The following is a 23,237-nucleotide window of genomic DNA, read 5'->3' on the forward strand; positions in this document are numbered from 1 at the left end:
AGCATAATTATCTGTCTTGGCGCATACACATCTCTCCCAAAAGCAAAGATATAAAATATTTATTTTCTGTTAAATTAATGTGGGGCACAGCACAGAAAGACTGAAGAGGTCGAATGTGCCTCTATTTACTTGTTTCCTTTTGCTATGGAGTTTTGGTTTCACATATGTGAGAGCCTTGTATCAGATCCACTAGATGGTGCAATCCATCTTCTCCATTAAATGTGTTTGAAGTTTCCATACATAAGTAGTTAATTTTTAAAGAGGAAAAAGTCAAACTTAATGCTAAGCAAGGAAAGGTTTATTACTGGAAGAACAAGGCACCAAACAGAATGTAGGGGTTCAGGAAAGATCTAGGCTTGAAATTTACATATGTTAACAGCCAACATCTCCATTTTCAATAGAAATACGATTTCACCCAATTTCAGAGTATATAAAAGAGGTTCAACGAGATTTCCATCACATGAAAAAAAACAAACCTAATCAGAACAGCATACTTTAAATGATTTAAGAAATAATCAACCCAATAGAGGGTTAGCAGATTTACTGACCAATAAGAACGGTATTCAGCAGCATGGTAGTATTCAAAACCACCTAAAATTTGTCTTAAGAACTTCAGAGGTAAAAACAGTAGCCACTAAGACCAGAATCCAACAGCTACATTCTGATATCTCCCTTGTTATCCATAACCTTGACCCAAAGCTGGTTAGTTTTCCACTTCTGATTCCAATTCCCAGTCTTGGTAAGGGATTAAGTCAAGATACCAAAATAGAAAAAATTACTGCCAGGTAAGGAAGTGAACTATCTCAGTGATAGACTACAGCCTTGACCTGGATCACAGCCAAATTTTATTTCAGCCTTTGCCAAGTCCCCAAATGTTTGAGGTCTGTCAAATCATTGAAGAAGATTCTATGCTGCTTATTACTTTCTTGGTAAGTGACGACTAACCATGAAGAAATGTGTGCACAGCCAGGACAAGTCCTAGACTAGAAAGCAGGGTATGGTGTCTCACTGGCCTCTCGGAAAATGGAACAGGTGCATTGCTTTATGCTTGGCAGGCTTACTAAAAATTAGTAGACCTTCAAAAAGTAATTTATTAGTCCTCTTCTGGCAGTTTTTGGTGGATTTTTACTCTCAGCAATCCCTACTTTTCCTCCTCAAAAAGGTGTTCTTTTTACAGGGCAATGAAGACTGTTAATTGACATATCCTGCAACATTTGGAAATGTAGTCTTCTGCAGCCTACCAAAAAAAACAAAAACCCTTAAGTAATTCACCAACATAAGTGACATATTTTGCAAAGCATAGCCCCTAAAATTCAAAGAAAAATGGATCTTTTTTCCCTCAAAGCAACATAAATTGCACCCTAATACATTAGAAAATGGATATCAAACTCCATTTCTTCTCCACTTTATGAAAATAGCTCTACCAACTGTGATAAGGAAGTACAAAACAATACCAGCTTTGCTTAAGTTAGCATAATATTTCCTGACTGAACATTTTCCTTGTTGGCATTTTCCTTTTGGAAAATGTTCGTTTGGAAAAAAAAAAAATCCTCATGGAAACACGTCTGCCATGATGAAATATTGCCTAAAGGTCACTGCTTTATTGATGATATGTCAGCCTAGCACAACAAAAATATTTTGGTTCTTCATTTCACTTAAGCTTTTTTAAACATTTCCAGAAATACCTAGATCTTGCTTAATAATCTGTGTAGAAAGTACAGAATGAAAAGATGGAAAGTTAGCCTAGAAACTTACTCAATTATATGAAATTCACTACTGACAGTACATTTAATAGTATCTTTACACAGAGATTGTCCATAATGCTTTTGCCCGTTATTATTTTGTGTCATGCTTGCATACACCACTGACCTTATGGAGTGCAGGAGCCATTACTGGCACCAAAAATCCATTGTAAATGTAATTCACAAGCTGGTTACGTATCAAGGGATGTGCCACCTAACAGGATGGGAAAGAGAAAGACACAGAACAGTTCCAGTGAGATTTAAAAGAAGACAGGGCAAAGACTACTATTATCCACTACCAAAACCCTTTGCCATTTAACAAGACATGTTCATTTGTCCTTCTCACCCAGCATTTGTTATGATTCAGGTTCTTAAAGATTTTTTCTTCTTCAAAGAAATACACAAACTATGTTTAATTACAGTAAGCCTGCCAAATTTAGAGAACAGGCCTTTTCAATCTCCCTGCATGCTGACAAAGATGAATGGATGAACAGAAAATTGCATATACCCATGCATCAAAGGAAGATCTGAGATTCTAAATTTAGCTCCTGCAACCTTGTCAGGGTCACCTGAAGGTAGATTTGCCATTGTTTACTTGTCCTCTTACAAGAAGAAACAGCAGAACAGCTGCTTTCCTGTGGTTCAAGAACAGGTACACCAAAGCGCACTCTAGCTATGGGGTAAGAACATACTGTTCACAGGACCTTCTCCCAACCACTGTAAACCAAGCAGAAATGAAAACAAACCCTACATTATTCATTCAATAGGTTGGTTAGGAGCTTTAAAAAATGAACTGTTATTAGAAGCCAAAAATGTACTTTTATAACGAAGAATTCATTTTGTTTCCACAAAGAAACATATTATCAATTCATGCATTTAAAAGAAATTTGATAAAAGCAAAAAAAAAAAAATCCATTCAGAAGCCTTCTGAGTTAGTATATTCTGTTTGAAGTTCACATAGAGACTGGAATGTCACAGCCTACATGTGGCCACAAATACATTCTCCCACTTGCAAGTCTTCCCAGATTTCCTTTAATTTGTAACCCTTCCTTTGGAAAGAGGAAGAAAAAGGGCTGCCCTTCCTATGCTGTGATCCAGAGAAAAAGTAGTAAATGGCAAGAGGTCTTGGCTACACTGTCCCTTTTTAATCTCTGGCCAAAGGTTTTGGGTCAACACAGAACAAGCCTTGCCACAAAAACCATTCCATGCACAGAGCAAAAATTGCTGCAGTAATTGAGCTTTCAATTCAGCTGAAGAAAGACTATAAAGATACAATCAAGCAGCAGTCAGAAGCCGCTCTTTCTGCATGTCAGCTGGAGATCCTTAACCATTTTATTTGAAAAGTGGTTTTAAAATCATATGCTCCTCTTCAATTTGTCTGCTGTAACCTTTATATCAATTTTTAAAAAAAGGTGTCAAGTATGACCTCCTACAAATGTAGATCTGTAGAAAAATTCTGCTTAGATATCAAAATGAATATTGTCTCTTCACTTTTAAACGTGCATGCTAAAAATCTTGTATATAAGAATGACAGCTACTATTATTTTTGCTTGTTCAATGCTTTAATAGTCAATCAGTTGCTTTATTGTATTTCGCACACGTCTCACTAAAACAAATCTTTTATTTAACAGTAAATGTGACTAAAATTTCTGTCCTATTCAGCACATTTCTTCAAGTAACACACAAATCCACAGTTTCTGTATCACGTTTTAATAAAATACTGGGTAAGGGGTTCTATAGGTTTTTATAGCCATAAAAACAATATAAAAAGGCAAAAAAATCTGATTTTATATTTAGATCAGAGAAAAAAAGTAGTTAGGGATCAAAACCAGAAAAAAAACCTTGTAATCAAGAAATAATAACAGAGAGTGGATTCAAAACAGGCCAATCTAAAATTAATTTATATTTCTAGAAAGATACCTAAATTCTGCTTGGAAAGTATGCAGTACTCACCAACAGGCAAAATAGACTGTTTTCTTTTGTACGCTATGTTGAGAGCTTAGACAAACACACAATGTTTTTCAGTGCTTAAGTATACGAAGACTATGTTTTCACACATGTAAAGGCATTCAATTTACTTTTAGTATCAACAATGGTATTAAAATGCAATAAACATTTTTTTAAACTGAAAATCCTCTCAATAACATAATGAAATATCAAGCTGCCACACAAACCTACTGCTTTCATTAGAAACATTTGTCACCTGAAAACCAAAACCATATTAATTCACCCTTATAACCAGGACAAACGGCACAAAACATTCCTTTCATAAGCAACTTACTTTAGCGTAATTTAAAAAGTCCATGCCATTAACAGAAGTAAACAAACTCTATAATTTACAAACTTCTGCAGAATATATAAAAAAACCTACTACTTCAAAAGGACAGGTCAACTCTGCTCCATTACCTGTATCACAGCATTGCAAAATTCAAGGGAATTCATGAATTGTACAAGGGCTGGTGACAAGAGCCAGTCATCTTTCAGCAGACAGTGCCACTCTTCTCCTTTTTCTTCCAGCTTTGTAGGCAAAGATGAATAGAGGCCACTTAGTCCTGTTGCTAGCACCTGTATTTCAAAAACAGAAGAGAAATAAGTTGACTTTCCAGCTGTCCATTGGCTTGAATGGCAATGCCACAAATCGTTTCCCTTACTAGTTTTAGTAACACAAGAGAGTGCCGAGATTAATTTAATTTCCTCTTGAAAGAGTCCTGTGGCAGACAGACATGAATATCTTAAAGAGGCTTCCATATAATAGCCTTCTTCCAAGAGCTGGTATTTAGGGGAAAGTGATGGGGGAAAAGCAGGTTGTCTTTTTTTTTTTTTTTTTTAAATCCAGTCATGATTTCTTTTTAAATACTTGTAAAGTCATTTTACACTTTCCTTCAGTCCCTTCCACAAGCAGCCACCACCGTCATGTATCTACAACTTGTCTTTCATTGGCGATTTGAATGTTATTGCTTACACATGCCTATATGAAGTGATTTTTCTTGGAAATATGAAACATTAGAAATGAAGGCTGAAAGGGTCCCTATCAATAAAAATGAAGTTCAGCCTCACATCGATCACAGATATATGTTGACTTTCATTTCTAGGCACTTGAACTCAGATGAATCAACTTTAAAAAAACCAAAAATCTAACCGTTCATAATTTCTCATTTTCCTTTCTAATTTAGTTGGAAGTGGAAAGGGAAGAGAGAAAAAAGCCTGAAATAACTTACTGTATAGACATTGTTTCCAGTGATATTAAGGCTTACAGATGGATTTATGTAGAATGTATCACTGAAGCAGAAGATTGTATTATTAGTTACAATTTAAAAAGTGTATTTCCATAAAGGTTTTTCAGATTTTTCTGAATATATCTAGAGTATTAGTAGTTTCAGACCAAGTTTTTAATTATTAAAGTTATTTGAAGCTGGAAACCTTCTAAATGTTATTTACAACTCTTATCCTTCTGACATGATTATATACAACTTCGGGATCATTTTTAAGATGATCCTCCTCTTAATGTGATCATTAAGACTCAGACTGATGGATACCTTTTTAGTTTTCATTCAACAGACTCTTGTAAGAATTTTTCCTCTTTCTACAAAGGGTTACTTGGCATCTACAGGTCTAGACAGTCAAAGCTCAGATGAAACACAATTTTTTATCTATTAGAAAACAGTAGACAATGTGCAGGTCAAAGACCAAAGAGTTCACAGAAGGAGATTCAGGTTTTGATCACACACAAGTGTAACCAACTATAATTGCTAACCCATCCTGTCAGAAAAACGCTGTCTTTCTGAATACTTTCCATTCCTAAATCACATAATTTTGAAGATGGATTTATTCTAGCATACATAATTAAGGCAAATATTAAGGTGGGGGGGAACACTGTGGAAAATTCACTGTGCTTTAGCACACCGTGCTACTTTTTTTATACACATATATACATAGATATATAAAGAAAGATGCTGGAGAGATGTTAAAAGAATAAGTAGCTAAAGCCATTGAAGCAAATCTTTATCTGTACAATCACATTCTTCTAAAACTAGAATCGTTTTTGCTTTTTCTCTCACGGTGGAAGAGCTCAAAGCAAAGAGTTAGGAAGATCTTACTAGGCCTATAGAACTATCTAGATGTAACCCACTCACACATGTACACTCACAAACCCTTGCTACAGATTATTCCGGGAAGAAAAAATTCTGAAGAGAGAACTTGGGTTTCTTATATATTGCAACCTGTTAATTAAAGCACACCCAATTTTCCATTGTCTGCTTAACATTTCATTGCTATTCATAAACGCATACTTACCGTCTCAGTAAGAAATCTGATTTTCAGAGCTGTGTACTATCCACAGTTCTCCTTCATATGGAAGTTTAGTCCTTAAGCACAAGAAACCAACCTTAAGCAAAACATACTACTCTCTACTAAAAGGAGCAGTGAACACACAGTCAATGTCTTGAAGGGAAGAACTCGAGTTTGTCTGACTTACTGAAGTAAGAAGTGACAGATGTAGCTGCTGAAATCTATAAACAGCTCTTATTTTTGCTATGAAGTACAACACAAACAGCTGTATATGAAATTATGTTTCTAAAGAACTGAGAGAGTAGCCACTGGAAGCTCTTTCATCTCTTTAGGTAAAAAACATTGAAAATTTTCATAGAAATATATGGAATAAACAGGATTACGATTTGAAATTACTAACAGAACTCTTCACATTCTATAAGTGGACATATAAAATAGTGCACATATATAGACTACATTATGGAGTTTCAATCAGTAAAGTGATAAACATCAATAAAAAAAAAGTCTGAAAGGGAAAGAAATCAGTGAGTTCACACCCTGTATGGGCAAGACTCGTTTTATATTTTGTTTTATCCAGAACAGTGTTCTTTTATATGATTAAAATGTGTTGTTAATATATAATCAATTGCTATCTGACCAATTCCATGCCTTTAATAATTCCTTTTCCTCCCACATCCATAGTCTTCCTATCTCTGTGCAGCCTCAATTTTCAGGGCCATTGCAGAGCCATAACTTCTCCTGCTTTAATACCTGCTTTCCTAAGCTGTGAGGTATTTACAGATAACAAGTTTTATGGAGAGACTTTGAGATGCCATCTGCTCAAAATTCTTTAGAAGTATTATTTTCTTATAATGCTGAACAGACAATATCTTCAATCAGATTCAGAAAACTTTCAGGTCAAAACATGATAAAAAATGGTATGACAGAAAAATCTCTGTAAAATTGGAAAACTTTGCCCAATAGTTTGTCCACACAGTCTGTGCTAAAAACCATTTGTTAGTGATGTATCTTACTGCAGCTTGTCCCCTTCCTTCTTCATAGTTTACTCACCTAAGTTTTGAATACCATGGACAATCCAGTTTTAAAAAGCTGCTAGCCAAAGTTAGCTCAAAAAATAATACCAAGAAAGCCTTCAGGTTCACTTTGGCACAGATCTAACACTGATTCAGGTATATGAGGCAACAGAGATTTATGGCCAGACCCCATCCCAGGGCATGTCTATATTATGCAATAAGGCATGGTAAAAGAAAAAAGCTATATGCTACGAACTAACTTGTCCCCAGAACCAGAGATAACATCAACACAGTGCATCAACACAACCCAAATGCTGCTCCTATCAGCACAGGACCGTGCTAGCTGTTTGGCAGAGTACCTGAGGCCACATCCATGCTGACTGGAGTGACAGACAGCAATGCCACTGACACCTACAGAATCTTCCATCAGAGCAAGACCTGTTCCTTCAGCTCATCATACTCAAAACCAAAAAGGATTGTGTGCTAGTGAGCTAATTCTACGGAATTACATTAATGTTTTATTATAGACTTAGGCCTGTCTCATTACTGTTCAGAAAAGTCTGATTTTAGCACATTTTGACAAGAAGCCTTCCTAATTAGAATGATTGTCAATCATGGCTCCCTGCTGTTAGAAGGTTAATATAGCTGGCTTTTATCTTCAGTGTAAAAAGGCTGCTTTTTTTTTTGTTAATTAATTGGAAGATCTAATTATGGAAGTTATAGCATGGATCCAGTAATGGTATCTGTCTCAGGGACAGTTTGAGAGTCAAGTTCATATTCTTTAGCAGCATCTATTAAACAAGGTCAACTGGAATCTCTCAGCACAAGAAATTCGATACAATATTTACAACTGACAAAGGAAATAATTTAGAAGTTTTGTTTTGGAACTTGTAGGCTTCCCTCCAGCCTGCAAACCTTTCTCTGCCCTACTACTCAAAGGACGTAGCAATCTCAGAGCATATGGAAACCTAGGGCTGGAATAGCTGTCACGCACTCATACTTAAGGCAGAGATTCTAGTGTTCTCTGTTCTAAAGCTCTCTGCTTAAGTAGCTGTGTAAGGCTCCCCTCCACTTAATTTTTCCCAGCATTTATTAAGCTAAAACGCAAGCTCCAGAGATGATAAAACAATCAGTCCACAAACTGGCAAACAAGAGCAACTTTTCTATAGAATGATACTTGGTTTTGAACCCATCCATTGCAAATCTCAAACGGATTTTTGTGATAAGGCATGAAGAAGCTGGTGGTGTCACATCCATTCTGCTTTAGCTTTAAAACTGCAGTAGGGCAGCTGTGTTTGTTAAATTAGATTATCTACTTGTTTAACAGCAAAGGTTTTCTATTAATGTAGTAAAACTGATTTGCCAAATCTAATAACAAAACACTACTACCAAGTTTTATAACAGCATACAACATAGCAAGATGGTGGTTTGCCCAAGACAGCCACGGAAACGTCCAGCTCTGTGAAAAAGAACGTCTCCCTTTTATCTTACAAAATATTACATTTCTGTAACACTCATGCTACTTTCACACTTATTTTTTGAACCGTTGAACTGATGTTCTAGTGTGGCAAGCACAGCCTGCCTATGCTAGCACCGCCACCAGAAACGAGAGCCTCAGAACAACTTGTTCCCATTTCTCACTCCCTTCACTCCCAGAATCTCACAGAGGACTCACAGTGAGACAGAACAGGTTTCCCTGCCACCGAGTTCTGCTATAACTTCCATCAGTTTCACAATTCAATTTGCTGCGTGACTTGTGCTGGCCCAAAAGCACAGGACACCGGTATGGAAACAAGGAGCAAGACTGAGTTTGGCAGTAGGGCTGGCTTAAACAGCATTACAATTTGTGAAATAGCTGTTAGCAGAAACAAATGTGTTACCACACATCTTTATCAAATGTGACAGAAAAGGGTAAAAAGAATACAGGGGAGACAGTTTAGCATTGAAGATCAAGCAAACCAAGAACAACTTACGGGGCAAAAATATGTGTTTTCTGCTATATGGTTTGCAACAACGTTGTTTTCTGCAGACAGAGACATTATGAAAAGCAGTGCATCACGGGCCTGTTGGCCTACTGTTCCTTCTCGATGGATGAAGGGAATCAGCAGGGAAAATATGAGGAAATTGGCAGCTCCTTGGTCCTCACTGGTATGGAAAAACAGTTCTAAAATGGAGGGATCTTTGGCTATTATAGAACAGAGCTGGTTCAAGAGGATGACCAACTCTGTTTCCACGGTTGGAGTGGCTGTTCCTGAGCAGGAACTCAGCAACATCATCAAAGGCTTCAGGATGGGCTTGTGATGCAGCAAAGGCTGATGAGACTGGGTTACTAGCATTTCATACATTTTGAGTTGCTCAATTTTTGTCTCATCAGTGAATTCTCGCCGTAAGCTCCAAAGAAAAAGCTTCTCCATGATGTTTTCCGAGACCACAAACTCCAGAATAGGCCCCATTGAGGCATCTTTTGCTTGTTCCTCAATTAATAAGAAAAGCATGTGCTCCACATAATTCTGAACAGTGCTGGCCTCATCAGGTGAAATTGCCCCGTACTTTGCCTGAGTGTTTTTCAAAGGATCATGCTTCTCTAAAATTTTCAGAACCTAAAGAGAAACAAATGCAGATCAGTTATTTGCATGTATTTTTTTTTTAAATATGCATTTACCCCTATAAGGAAAAAAAAAAACCATCAAAATTCTTAACACAAAAAGCCCAAACTCCTTTTATGCTTTTAGGTTTTGTCTGTCAAGCTTTCTAAAGTTAAAAGTTTCACATTCGCTATATACAAGGCCAAAATGTAATGCTTTTGCTCACTATAAAAGCAACTAAATTTGCCACTTGTCCTGTTGCCGAAAATTTGTGGTTCTTTGAAGCATAGATAAACTAGATTCCCTTAGCCTTCAGAAACTGAGTTTCAATGATGTTTGCAATAAGTTTCTTTGTCACAGAGGACTGAAATCAAAGGGCCTGCTCTTCAGCCAGAGTAACTGTGCTCAGGAGTATCAATATCATGAGATGACTTGCAGTAGTAAGAGTGGCAGAAGCCCACAGACCTGATGTTGCCTTTCCACATCTCATATGATACCAAATGGCCACTGATGCCCACAAACTCTTGCAACATTCGATACAGATTTAGAATTGAGTAAAAATTGTCGTCCCAGCACTTACACCCCTGGATTAAATTCTGTTCTGCATGCAATCAATGAAGCTTCTTGTCTGTGAAACAACCACTGTCTAGCGCTTTTGTGGAGGATAATTACCACAAAAGAACAGCAGCTCCTCTAACATGACAGCATCACTAGAGTTAAGTGAGAAAAGTTGGCTCTTGAACGATTGCTCCTTTGACACTGGAACATCTCAGAAACACCAGCATTCATCTGGCTTGCTTCTCAGGATAGCCGAAAATCAGCAAAAGCAGCAGCACAGAAATAATTTTACATAAACCGTTACTCACTCCTATTACTGCAGCAAATAAGACCTTATATTATGGTGCTTGGAGCAAAACGTCTTTGCCTAAAAGCAATTATAATCCTGATGATATGCAAACAATTTTTAGAATATGCCAAAGTGCTTAATCTACATCTATCCATAATAAATGACACTGCATACAGCTTTGCACCATGTGTCTAATATATTTTACAAAACCTAGGCAAGCCTTACCCAGCACAAGGAAAGGAAGCACAGAAGTTTGCAGCACAATCCAAGTCACAGTGAATCACTAGGAAAGCCAGTAAGAAGATCTAGGCATTCCATAAGCTATTATCATGTCCTATCACTTCCCGTTTAGATGCAAATCTGGAGTTCAAAGTGTGATTAGTAAAGGCTAACCATACCTTAAAAGGTCAGTTATCTTTGTGTTTTAAAATGTTTCAGTGTCATTGACTATATTCTGCATGAAAGACGTTTGTTCCTGAGCAACTCAGGATTTTCCCAGAAGTAAGAATGAAGCAAATTCCTATTAATGCAGCCTACTTCAAATCAATAAAGCTAATTAACATTACCTGTGCCCAGTGTGTTCTAAACACTATCATGCATGTTTCTGGGTCAACACCCTGCAGGCTCGGAGCCTGACGATTTTTGCTGATACTGGTTCCAGAGGACATTATAAATTTTCCAAAGGTCAAGCTGACTAGGCCATGCTGGATTTCTTTTGAAAATCCTGTAGTTAGCTACAGATGTTCAAGCATCATGATGAGATTGATAGCATGTTTTGAGCTTTGGTATCCACAGAAATCTGTTTAAAAAACAAACAAAACAAAACACACTTATATCTATGCAAATCAAATTATAGTGTATAACAAAAAAGAACATGCTTAAAGAGAACACTAAAACCTTCTTTCTTTTAATTCAGTTTGAAGATGGAATCTTTTAAAACATGTTATAAGGAACCATCTTCTCAAACTTTTTCCTCATGATAATAGTTTCCAATGCTCAAACTTTTATTAAGGTGCTATTGAAATAAATAAGCATAGCAGAAACTCATGCAGTAAACATTTTATGGGTATGTCACTACATTTTTAGTTTTCCATTATGACATTTTTGCCATATGACCATCTCTCTTTTCAGAGTTGGTTAGAAACTAAGGTTACATAGGCTATACAGGTAAAAAAAAGTACAGGTTATTCTATAATTTTTAAAATAATACTTCCATGAATATACATAATTACAAACACTTAAAGTTTTCTGTCAGAAAGCATATTATAAACAGTTTAAAACATCTGTAGAACACCATACACAAGTAGAAGGATGCATCTGTATCAATACCAAAGTAACCAAACCCAAACAACATAAAAGATAAAACCTTCACGTATCCAAAGTCAAATAAATTGAGATGTCATATTAAAGGACTATGAGAATAAGACCAAACACTGAAACGTTCTTTTCATCCATTATTTAATATCCTAGATATCTGAGCATTAAAGTAGTTGCACACCTGCAGGGGAAAGTTAAAATGAAACAAAGACAGATTTCTTCCAGATATTTGAGAGGCTTAAGAGAACATATTATTCCCTGAAGCACCAATATCTAAGTCACACAGTCGTGTGTGTCCCCCCCCTTTTTTTTTTTCCTTCCATGAGCTTTACATTTTTATCCTTTTTACAAACCAGCTAGGCTTTTCATTTGGGCCATGGCAAAAAAAAAAAACAAGAAAACCACCAAAGCAAAAAAACCCAACACAAAAAAACCCAAACCCCAAAGCCCCCACACCAACACTAAAACCAAACCAACAAACCCTAAAAAAAAACCCAAAAAGCAAAACGCACACCAAAACAAAAAAAACTCCAGCAACAACAAAAAACCCCAAACCAAACCTCCACAACACCGACGTACAAAAGTTTAGGAAGAGAACAAATGCACAAACACAAGTTCCAACAGCTTGTGTAAACCATAGCAGATTTTTATTTTCATTAGAGACTGCATTTTGAAACACTCTCCTTTTCTCCAGTCTTCACTAGGATCCCAGGGCCCCTGGACATTCGTTGGCCTAGTGAAATACACGAGGAAATTTTTGTACTGTAAGTTGCAAGAGCCCACGCAGAAATTCTTTGCCAGTATAGTAGGTATTTCTCTGTGTATATCTCAAAAGATAAAAATCCTTTCTCTATAGTGGACATCTCTTCTCCCCGCATGCATGTTTTGCTTGTATTCTCGAAACTCTTAGCACAGCAAAGCATGCAGCCCGTCTCAAAAGTAGCAGCAATTTTTGCCATTTTCAAAATGCTGAAAAATATGCCAGACACAACTTTAAGATTTCTGAAGGAAGCAAAAAGCAAAAAGATGGCTATGCACCCCCCTCTATATATGTATATTCATGTGCTCAAGACTCAACAAGATTCAGCTGCGTAATCAGGGTCTCCACCTCCATCCCAACCCTTGCTTCTTACAGCACATAAGATATGTTCCCTATGCATTTTCTAAATGCTCTCATGTAATACAGTTAACACGACCCATTTCATCCTTTTTGCAGATAAAACATTCCATGTGTGGAGAAGCCAGCATAAATCTTGGACGGTTTATCTGCTTGAGTAACACTACTTCCGGAGCAAAGCTGGCATTCCATACAAGCTACTCCCCAGATAATAAACCACCTGGAAGCAGATGCACTGGAGAGCTTTGTGCAAAACCATTGAGAATTAGCTCATGAGAGTCAGCCAATTCTGGGAACAGAAGTAATCCCTTATAAAATATTATCAAAGACTCTCTACTGCTTGCCCCCCTACTCCACTCACGCTTCTCTCCTGCCTATTCTCTTCCATGCTCAAGCACTCTCCTTCCCAACAGTTTGGTTCATATGCTCGTTACTTGAAGGCACCTACCAGTATATGCTACTTCATAAACAGTCCTGGAAAAAATGAATAGTACTATTTCTACATTACTGATGTTCCTGCTCAGGGAAAAATTAAAAAAAAAAATAAAAAAATCAGAGATGAAAGTAGCAAGTGGATTTTAGAACCCAACTTTAGAGGCCTAGGATCTGGTTTTTTTATCACTCCTGACTTAAGTAGGTACCACTATATGTTCAGTGCACAACTTCTGGAGACTTTTGCTTGCCATGTTAGAAATTTTAGCTCAACATTTCTACCAAAAACCACCCAGAAAACAAGATGCATGCTCAGAGAACATCTAGAAGAAGCCTATTCTAAGTAGTTTGCCTAATACCATAGCTAATAATCCAAAGAAATATTGAATTGACTTATTCTTCAGATCACCTGTCCACTTCCTGCCAGTTCCTTCTTTGTCAGCCCTCTCCTTCCATCACAATTCTTTCAATTTCTGTAAAAGTTCAGCAGACTCCTCCAGGCAAAAGTGTCCTTCACTGCACAGCCCCAATTCACCCTTTGAGCAGATCGGTCCTGTGCATGAAGTGAAGCAAGCAGCTTTGGAAAAACTAATGCGATCATGTAATTAAAGATGGTATCATAAGGTGCAGCAAGAGAACTTAATTAACAAAGCAGAGACAAACTCAATTCTGGAATTTACAAGTTGCTTGACTTCACAGCTTAGAGCTTGTTTCAATGTAGACTTTACATGTGATTTAAGAATTTAAATAAAAGTAACTGATACTACACATCTAGATAGCATATGAGAAATTCTATCAGCAGTACAGTAGTATGATACCAAGAGTAGAATCAGAAAATTCAGATCAGCCTCCACTATTTAAGCTAGTAAACAATAAAAAGGGAGATTAAGGCTTCCTTCAAGAATGCTGATTTAAAAAAAAAATTAAAAAAAAAATCAAAGATCAGTGACGTAGGACTCTTGAGATGCATGCAAAGCTCTAGAATGTACCACACACAGGGCATACAAAACTATTTAACCTGTCACCCTCTCTTCTCTGATCTGTTCTAATTCTATGTCCTCCCTAGCCTTTGCAGTTTTCATCTTTCCTATCCCAGACTCAGACTCTACTCCACAAAATTCAAGACAGTACTCAATCCCTCCCCATCAGACCCTCCTTTAAATAACTACTTCTATCTTGTAGCTCTCTCAACATACTTTCTGAGTGCAGAGGTTCCATAGTGGTGATTTGGTCATAACAGACTTCTGAAGTATTGCCCTACTTTTCTGAAGCTATGAGAGAAATAGTGAACAGAAATGGTACATCTATCACCACACATTCAAAATACAGCAAGATGCCAAGAGATCCAAGGACAGAGCCACTGTTACATTTGTGTGTGCAATAGGAAAGCCTACTTTCCACAAAAGTGCTACTTGGTTATTGACATTTATGTAAGAGTTTATAACTACCAGTATGTTATTGAATACTCAAGTCCTGCCTCTGTTAACAGTTTACAGCCTAAGCAGGTGACTGCTACAGCCTGCACTTGTAGTATGGACATCTTTTCCTACATGAGGATTTCCTAAGTCTAGCCACCATGTATAAAGAATAGATACAGCCCCTGTGAAAGAAGCCTCCAAGACAAGCAGCTGTGTCCCCTCATCTCCTGCAGGAAGTCCCTCAAGGTCTTATTTACCCAAGAAAACACTTAGGGACATAGTTATGTAGTGGACTTGGCAGTGTTAGGTTTATGGTTGGACTCTGTGATTGTAAAGGTCTTCTCCAACCTAAATCTATAACTCTGTGATATTTAAAAGCTTCCTGCCATTTCCAAATCCTAATTTGGGCACACTCAAGACACTAGGAGTTCTCAGATACAGAGGATGTTAACAACTGGAAGCATTTTGATTCGAATCAGATCTTTTTCAGAGCTAGATGATGCTACATCAGAACAGCAAGGGCTTTCAGTGTTGCCAACTCTAGAAATGTCTACCAACCATAAGAACCTTTTAGGAAGGTTCCCCTGAGCTGCCTGGTCCGTTTACTATATTTGTTATTACATGCACAAACACTACCCCATTGCTTGAAAGAGATCTCTGGGAGTATGTGACTTACAAACACTGTAAAACAGCAAATTCATCTTCACTATTTATATATTCTAACTGAAAATCATTTAACAGTATACTGCACATACATACAATCACAAGGTTAAAGACATTTACATCTTTAGTAACAAAGAATAATGAAAAAGATCGTTCGTCCCTTGGTGACAAACAGTAACATCTCAGTAAAATTCAGTCAAACAGTTCATTCTGAATGTTCGCTCCTACTGCACAAAATCATCATAAACAGACTATACAAAGCATCAAATGAAGAACAAAAATACCAAATGTAAAGTATTAGCTGAAAACAACTTGCCTGCAGGAAACATGAAGTTGATGAGGGCTAAGTTCACTTGCATCTAGCCCAGCTATCAGATCAGAAATCTAAGAGTAGTGAGAGAACACAGACATTATCCTCACAGCGGCAAATACTACTGCTTTTTAATCACCTCTAATTTAAAAGTAACAAGACAGCAACAAGCAGACTGCAATGTGCAATAGTATTTCTAAGATCAATTCAACTCCCTTAAGGAAGCAAATATTTCCAGTTTGGAAAGCACCTTGGGATACTGGGATTTCCTGAGTAATACAAAACACTAAGACAACGTGTGGGCTTCAAAGACTTGAACTCTGTAATACTGTTTCAAAAAGCATAGAAAGCTTTTGAAAACTTAAGTGGTCATAGAGTAGATCCTAAAAACAGCATACCTATTTAAATAAGTAAAGTAATTGAACTGGAAGAGATACTATCTTTTAAGATACCTATCAATCTAAAGTTAGGATGCTCTAGTTATAGCAGTAGCAGAAAAAAATATATTTGTGGTGAGCAGATTTTGTTACTAGACTAGTAGGTTTTCTTGGTTATTTCACAAGGCCAAATGTGCCACAGTAACTGCAACAGCACATTATTCCTTGTGAAGTAAAACTAACTCCAATTAAACAGGACATACAACCTCACCATATTGAGTCCAAAGGTGAGAAAATAAATTCACTTATAAGACACCAAGTCATGAAGGAAGGGGTAGAAATGAACTTAGGGGCCACTAAGAACAAGATTATTTTAATCGGTTTAACCGTTTATTTTAATCGGTTCATGGTTAAAATTTTACAATAATTTAGCTGTTCCTCTCTGCTAAATCCTGATCAAGGTATTACTCCACCATCTGATAGTCCTGACAAGTGTAAATACACCTCTCCAGCAGTCCATTCAAAAGTCTACTTCCCAAAACCACTGTCCAGTTTAATACTTTGACACTGCCACACAATAACAAAACCTTCCTAGCGGGTATATCTTTCTGCAATTCAACCGTCTCTTATCTATCAGTGATTTAACCCTATTACAAGGCCAAGAACACATACATATGCCTTCTAGAACTATTTCAGTTGCCTATACTGGCAACACTTTTGTCTCTAATCCTTCCTCTCCTACATGAGCTACCTGCCCCTACTGCCAAGGGTTTATACATTTAACAATCCCAGCGTACACATCACACATAGGAGGAGCTGACGTTCAAAGAGGCAAGTCACTATCTCCCCCAAGATCTTCCTATATTCTTTCTGTAACTGGATAACAGCTTTTGAAATTAGGCAACTAATTTGCACCTTCATAAACTTTGTTGGTTTCATATTAAACACCTTTCAATATGGGCTTTGTTAGTTGGTTGGGTTTTTCTCCTGCAAATTTTGTTGACTGTTGCATATACAAACATGCTAACAAGCACCTGTCTTCTCCCTAAGCAGCAGCAGAGAAAGTTAGGCAGTCATATACACAGGTCTATAACCATGTCTGTGCAGTCTCTGGTAAGTGAATGAGAATGGGAGGAAGAATGCTGAAAACTTAAGCACAATTCAATCTATTTCCAGTTTTAAAAAAAGCAGCAGTCCACACCTGCACTGCAGAGCTTTAGATTAATGATGAGATTGAGACCCAGTCATTGGACTCATGGAGGAGATCTGCTTTCAGTTTTCCTTCAGAAGTCTGTAAATCATCAACCCTTTTTCCACAGCTGATTACAGGGCTGAACTCCCCAATCAACAGAAGCACTTATTTTACTGCAAAGTGCACTGGAAGAACAGCCTAGCAGAGAATCCCTTGTGAGGACTGCTCCCACTGGAATGTCTCTTTTGAAAAGTTTCACTTTTGAATTTAAAAAAAGTAGCACAGAATTTTGCAGGACTGGGGCTTCCCAGGCAATACACACCATACAGACAAAAGATGCACTGCCTAATACAGTGTAAGGTAGACACAAAATATGCTACAAGGCTCTGCAATTTAATTATCAAATTTTTCTTCTGTTAAAATGCTAAGATGTTGTATTCTCCAACAGTTCTCAAAGACATCAGATACTGTGTGCTTTTGCTCTACTGGCCAAAGCTTTCCACCCTGTCAGTCCAGGTATGCAAGAGACAACGGAGAGATGGATAAGAAGCCTCAATGGCAGTGCAAGAAATAGCATATATCAAAACATTTTCATGGATCAGTGTGGCATAAAGGGGCTTGAAATTAGACAACTTCAAAGAAGGAGAGGGAAATTATATGGTCTTATGCATAGCTATGCAATCATGTCTCTGTAGTCTCTGATAAGTGGATGAGGGAGGGTAGGAGGAAAAATAAGTGGCAAATTTTAGTATGCCTCAACTTAGTTCCAGCTTAAAAGGGACCTTGTTCAGGGTTTGTTTATTTTTGATTTAAAAGAAAGCCTTCTGCATAAATTTGTAGGCTTTTCTTTAGGGACTATGATCAGGGAGAGGGTTTAAATTTTATTAACAAGAGTGTTTCAAAGGAAGACATCAAGCCGTTCAAAAGAAAGAATTCATCCCACTTGTGGCAAGTTCTGCTACAAAAGCAAAGCCTTTGAAGAACAGTCATATCCCCACCCCTAATGATCCTGCACATTCACCACCAGAACCCAGAAGGATTACTGCTTGCTCACTAGAGAGCAGTAGGACTCTGCTAGGCAACTGAGAGAATGTCAGCAGTTAAAAGCTACTGCATCAGAGAGGATCCTCTTTGGGGTTAAGTACCATGCACCTTTAGAAGCTCTACTAGCAAGAAAGCTGCAGCAGACCACTAGAGGAACAGTTTAAACTACATTAACAATTATCCTCCCTCTTCATTTGTTCTTTCACGTTTCAATGCTGCAGCCCACCAATCGTCCTGTCCTTTGTCTACCTCAGGCAAACATTTCACATCCACTCAGCTTCCTTCAACCTTTTCTACCCGGTATCTGCAAAGACACTATGCCTTCTGTGTGTGGGTGGGAGAAGATATGTTTTACACTGATAAAGCTATCTGCTTAAAAGCCTAGCAGAGAACAAGTCACCACAAATTGTAAAGCAATGTAGTTAATCAAAGTATCAATCTGTTCTCATCAAGCACAATTTAATCCAACCTGCTAACATGAAAGTAAGAACGTCTTGTGACTTGTCCCCACAGAGACTGCCTAACAAGATCTATCTCATGAGAGAAACTACACGCAGTATGTTTTATAATGAGACAAAATTCTTACTGTCCCATCAGCCTGCTGCAGTGAAAAACCACAATTCCTCTTTTCTCAAATCTCGAGGGCGGGAAGCTACACTGCTCACATGTTTGTTGTAGTTTCACATCAGCTCAGACAACTAATTGGGGTACCACTAACTTCTTCATGTGATCTACGTAATCCTATGGCACTATATGTTATGGGACCCAGGTTTCAGCATTAAATAAATGCATGGTTCTCCAGACATGTGAATGGGCAATTCCCCCACAATAAGCACAGCAACAGGCAAGAGGCCCACCTGACAGCCCCAGTTCAGCAGTGCTGCAATGGCATAAACGTGCATGCTTCAAGGGCAAGCAATGGGATCAACACACACTGGGACACAGGCTAAGCCAAATCCCAAGCCTTCAGTGACTTTTGCTGCACAGGTCAGCCAAAATGAAAGAACAGGGAGGCCAGTTAGGCAGTATGGCCCGAAGTGCATTGATGGGTTAGGCTAAAATTATACACAGTGGGTCTAGGAAGGTATACAGCTAACCAGCAAAGATGGTTCATCAAAGCTAGAGGAATGGCAGTGACTGCTCAAGAAAACAGTAACTGAACAAAGCAGAATACTTGATAGAGACCTTGACCCCCTCAAGGAGGGATCTATTTACCTGATACACCCCACAGGGCACATTCATCTACCACATGCATTTGCACATAGGCAATTTCACTGGAACTCAAGAGCAGACAATCACTGAAGTTACTCTTGCAAAGTCCCAGGAGGAATGAACTACACATTCATATCCATGGGTCATAAATCTGAAGCTAGGGAGGGAAAAAAAAAAGGTTGCAATTCTAGTGGTATGACTTGTTCCTTTTACAGGGAGATAAGGAATATAATAACCCTGTTTCTCTGTTGTATTTCATCTCCTCACATTTGGCCTACTACAGAAAGGCAACAATTCAATAACAATTAATGGTTCAAAACACAGATTATGTTGGTTAAAAACTTAGGAATAAAATATCAGGTAGAGTTCTTAAAATCCAAGATAGATATCTCTCTATTCTTAGTAGCACTTACCTCAGTCACATACTGTGCCTATATTGTCTGCTAGTAGCAGACAGCTGCTGCAAAACGGATGTTAAAACCTTAAACTAAACTGAAAAAAAAAAAAGCAGCAGCTCAGAAAAGTTCACTTCTACCTATATATTGAAGAAGGCAGATGTCATTGAACTGAAATCACTTCAAAGGCTTTAACTTTGCTGGTTCATTCCCAAATCATCACCAAAATTGCTGACCCAAGAAAAGCATGTTTCCACAGAAAACCAAGTCATCAAAATGTCTGAGGCCCACAAACCAAAGTGTTTGGTGTTGTACTGTGTGGGACAGGCATTACAAGCAAAACAAAACTCAGTTTAAGACTTCGTACTGTGAATATGCTTTCAAACCAAGTTTCAAAGAGAAAGAGAACAAAGGGCATAGCACATGTCGCTGGATGAAAGCTACCTTCCATTCATCAATTTATAGAGAAATTGCAGATATCAGCTGCTGTGCCTACACTAGTAATTTTGTTTTGTCATAATTGAAAAAATAGTCGTTGCCAACCTCCCCATCCCTACTGAGAATTTGTACGGGGTTTATTTCAAAAATTATCACTGTCTAGGGTGGGAGGGAGCAACACATCAGAAAGCAGACATTTAACAAAGCCTATTTTACATTCCAGTTATGCTACTGGAAGAAAGAAATCAAAATGATCCACAGAATCTGCAAGATCGATTTTGCTTTCCAAGATAATTCTGACACCTGTGCAACATATAAAATTGGCCCCACCATGCTCATAATTTAGGAAAACCACATGCTTCTTGAAGTTGTGATGCTGAAGTGAATGGAACTTCTTTTCTTTTTTAAAGTTGTTTTTGTTTGATTGTTTTTTTCCAAGAAAGGTAAAACAGTATCTATAGCTAAAAGTGTAAAATAAATTCATAGGAAATTATTAAGTTGCCTATCTAGAAAACGTTCCTGACAGGAAGATGAATGAGACCAGCAAAGCAAAGCAGTAGAAGACTCTATACTCTGAAGATTTAAAACTATTTTCAGAACACTAGCATACAGAATAGGAAATACTACCTTCCCGCGAGAAAGATGGTCTAGAAAAAAGTTATCAATATACCTGTAATTATCATATGTAGATAACAGAAAACAAGATTAAGCTATATATTTTGTGGCTACAGCAATAATGTGTAAGACAATTTTTCAAGTGATTTGTATAACATGTCAAACTACTCATTATAATAAACATAAGAACCCAAGAATAATGTTCTCAAGTCTACAAAGTGACATTAAAGAAGACGTGTATGCTTTCAGCACTAATCCACAATAAATGCAAATACACATACATTCTAAACATTACACATTTCATGATAAAGAAGCCATAAACATATTTTTTTTTTAATTTCCATGCTCTCAGATGATTCTGCAGGTTCTAAATGTAGTTCAAGCACAAGAATCAGTAGTAAAACACCATTAAGATTATCGTGATTACTTGATCAATAAACCAACAAATCAACCAACAAGCTGCCCCAGAGGACTGTCACCAAGTTTTCACTGAAAAGAGAACTTCCACTTTGCAGGTGGAATTCCTCTCTCTTGTCCACATGCACATGTTACTTCTTTTTATATGTCTCTTTCAAATTAAAAGCTCCAGAAAAGGACAGAATAAAATCAAATCTGTTAGGTATAGAATGGATATTGTATAGTTGTTAACATAATACTTATTCTAGATGCATATTTATTTCTCCTTGCAGGGCTTCATTCACAATACAAAGTTGTTTTTTTCCTGGAAAAACAATGGGTTTATAACTGTATATAAGTTTAGGTAGCTATCTATCACACAATAAAACCCTCTCATACTTCTCAATATGTTCATTACAGTACATGGACTGTAATAACTGAATAGATGACTTGAATCTGTCATTTATCTTTCTGTACATGATTAACTGAAACTACTCATTTTAGAGAGAATTACCACCCCAAGACACTTATCCACCAAGTCAACATTATTTCCTCCACTCTGAAGTGATAACCTGTTAGTGACACGACAAACTAATGAACGAAGGGAATGAGCAAAAGCATATCATTACACGGCTTCAGGAAAACTGTTTCATTGCACTGTAGGATGGCAGAAACCCATCACAAATTACTTCACAAGCCTAGTAAACTTAATGAGCTACTAAAACCTGAAAGGTCGTTTTCATATCTCACCCTGTGTACTATGTATTGCCTGACATTAGGTAGGGGCTTGTGATAAAATGTTCTATTTAGTGGACTGATACTTCTGAATGTAAATGTACTTTTGTGGTCTTTTTTTCCTTCTTTTAAAAAACAAAAAGAAGAACAGAAGGAACAAAACGTCCTGTGAACCAACACTGTTTGCATCAGACATTTGCAATTTAGCTTGGAGAAAGCTCCAGAAGCTAGTGAACTCCCTTTGTCCAGGCTTGGCAAAGAGAAAAGCACTTGCAAAATCCTTTTTCATTTCCTTTTTATGACTGTCAACTGCCAAATTTTGGGAAAACCGCTGAATAAACATTAGTGTTTACGATGATATCCACAAATCATTATAGCACACTGTTCACTGAAGAACAAGGATGAGGAAGAAGAAAAGCAAAAAAAGGCAAAACAAGCACTGCTTACAAAACCCTATCCCACCCCTCCAGCTCCCCATTCCCATAAAGCACAAAACCCCACGTATTTTCTCTCCCTCTCTCTTTCTATTCCAACTCAGAGCAGACAAGCAGAAGTTGAAGATTCATTTTATATTAATTCCTATTGCAAAGTCAAGAACCTCAATAAAACAACACTTCCCCCATCTGTGAGCACAGATCCATGAAAAACCAACCTCTTCTCCTGCAGTGACACCCTTATTAAAAAATATTAGTACAGAATTGCAAGTTGAGTGGACTTTGACAGATTATAGCTTTCTATATGTACATTGAATTTTTTGCTTTTAATACACATGGTAGTAAACATCAAAATCCAAAGTGGATTGTTGGCATTTTTATTATGTTTAGTGCATAAAAAGCCAAATCAAAGAAAAAAACCCACGTTATTGAATTTATATTTCCATTTCTATTTAGTTTCATTGCATTTTATGCATGTGGTAGATGTTCTTCCATCTAAGCTTCTTCAGCTTTCCTAGGAATAAAACCATTTGTGTCATGAAAACAGTGTTAAGTTGTCCATTATGCGGAGTAGAAATTAATCTTCATCTCTGATCTCATAACACAAGTCTACTCTCCTATGAAAATATGTTACACTCTTACACCGCCTAGCCTTCTGCAACTGGAAA

General features: G+C 37.3%; 1 protein-coding gene across 1 annotated transcript in view; it reads right to left on the reverse strand.

Moving 5' to 3' along the window:
- The window catches only part of FAM160A1 (family with sequence similarity 160 member A1), a 37,615-nt gene extending 26,473 nt beyond the window's left edge, over nucleotides 1-11,142 (reverse strand). Inside the window, 4 exon segments of the mRNA XM_009634829.1 lie at nucleotides 1,870-1,956; nucleotides 4,149-4,307; nucleotides 9,016-9,642; nucleotides 11,041-11,142. Of these exon segments, the coding sequence (XP_009633124.1) occupies nucleotides 1,870-1,956; nucleotides 4,149-4,307; nucleotides 9,016-9,642; nucleotides 11,041-11,142 (975 nt within the window).
- Between the last annotated feature and the right edge of the window lie 12,095 nt (nucleotides 11,143-23,237).

The sequence above is a fragment of the Egretta garzetta genome, unplaced genomic scaffold (assembly GCF_000687185.1).
Source record: "Egretta garzetta isolate BGI_Z169 unplaced genomic scaffold, ASM68718v1 scaffold32, whole genome shotgun sequence".
Classification (NCBI taxonomy): domain Eukaryota; kingdom Metazoa; phylum Chordata; class Aves; order Pelecaniformes; family Ardeidae; genus Egretta; species Egretta garzetta.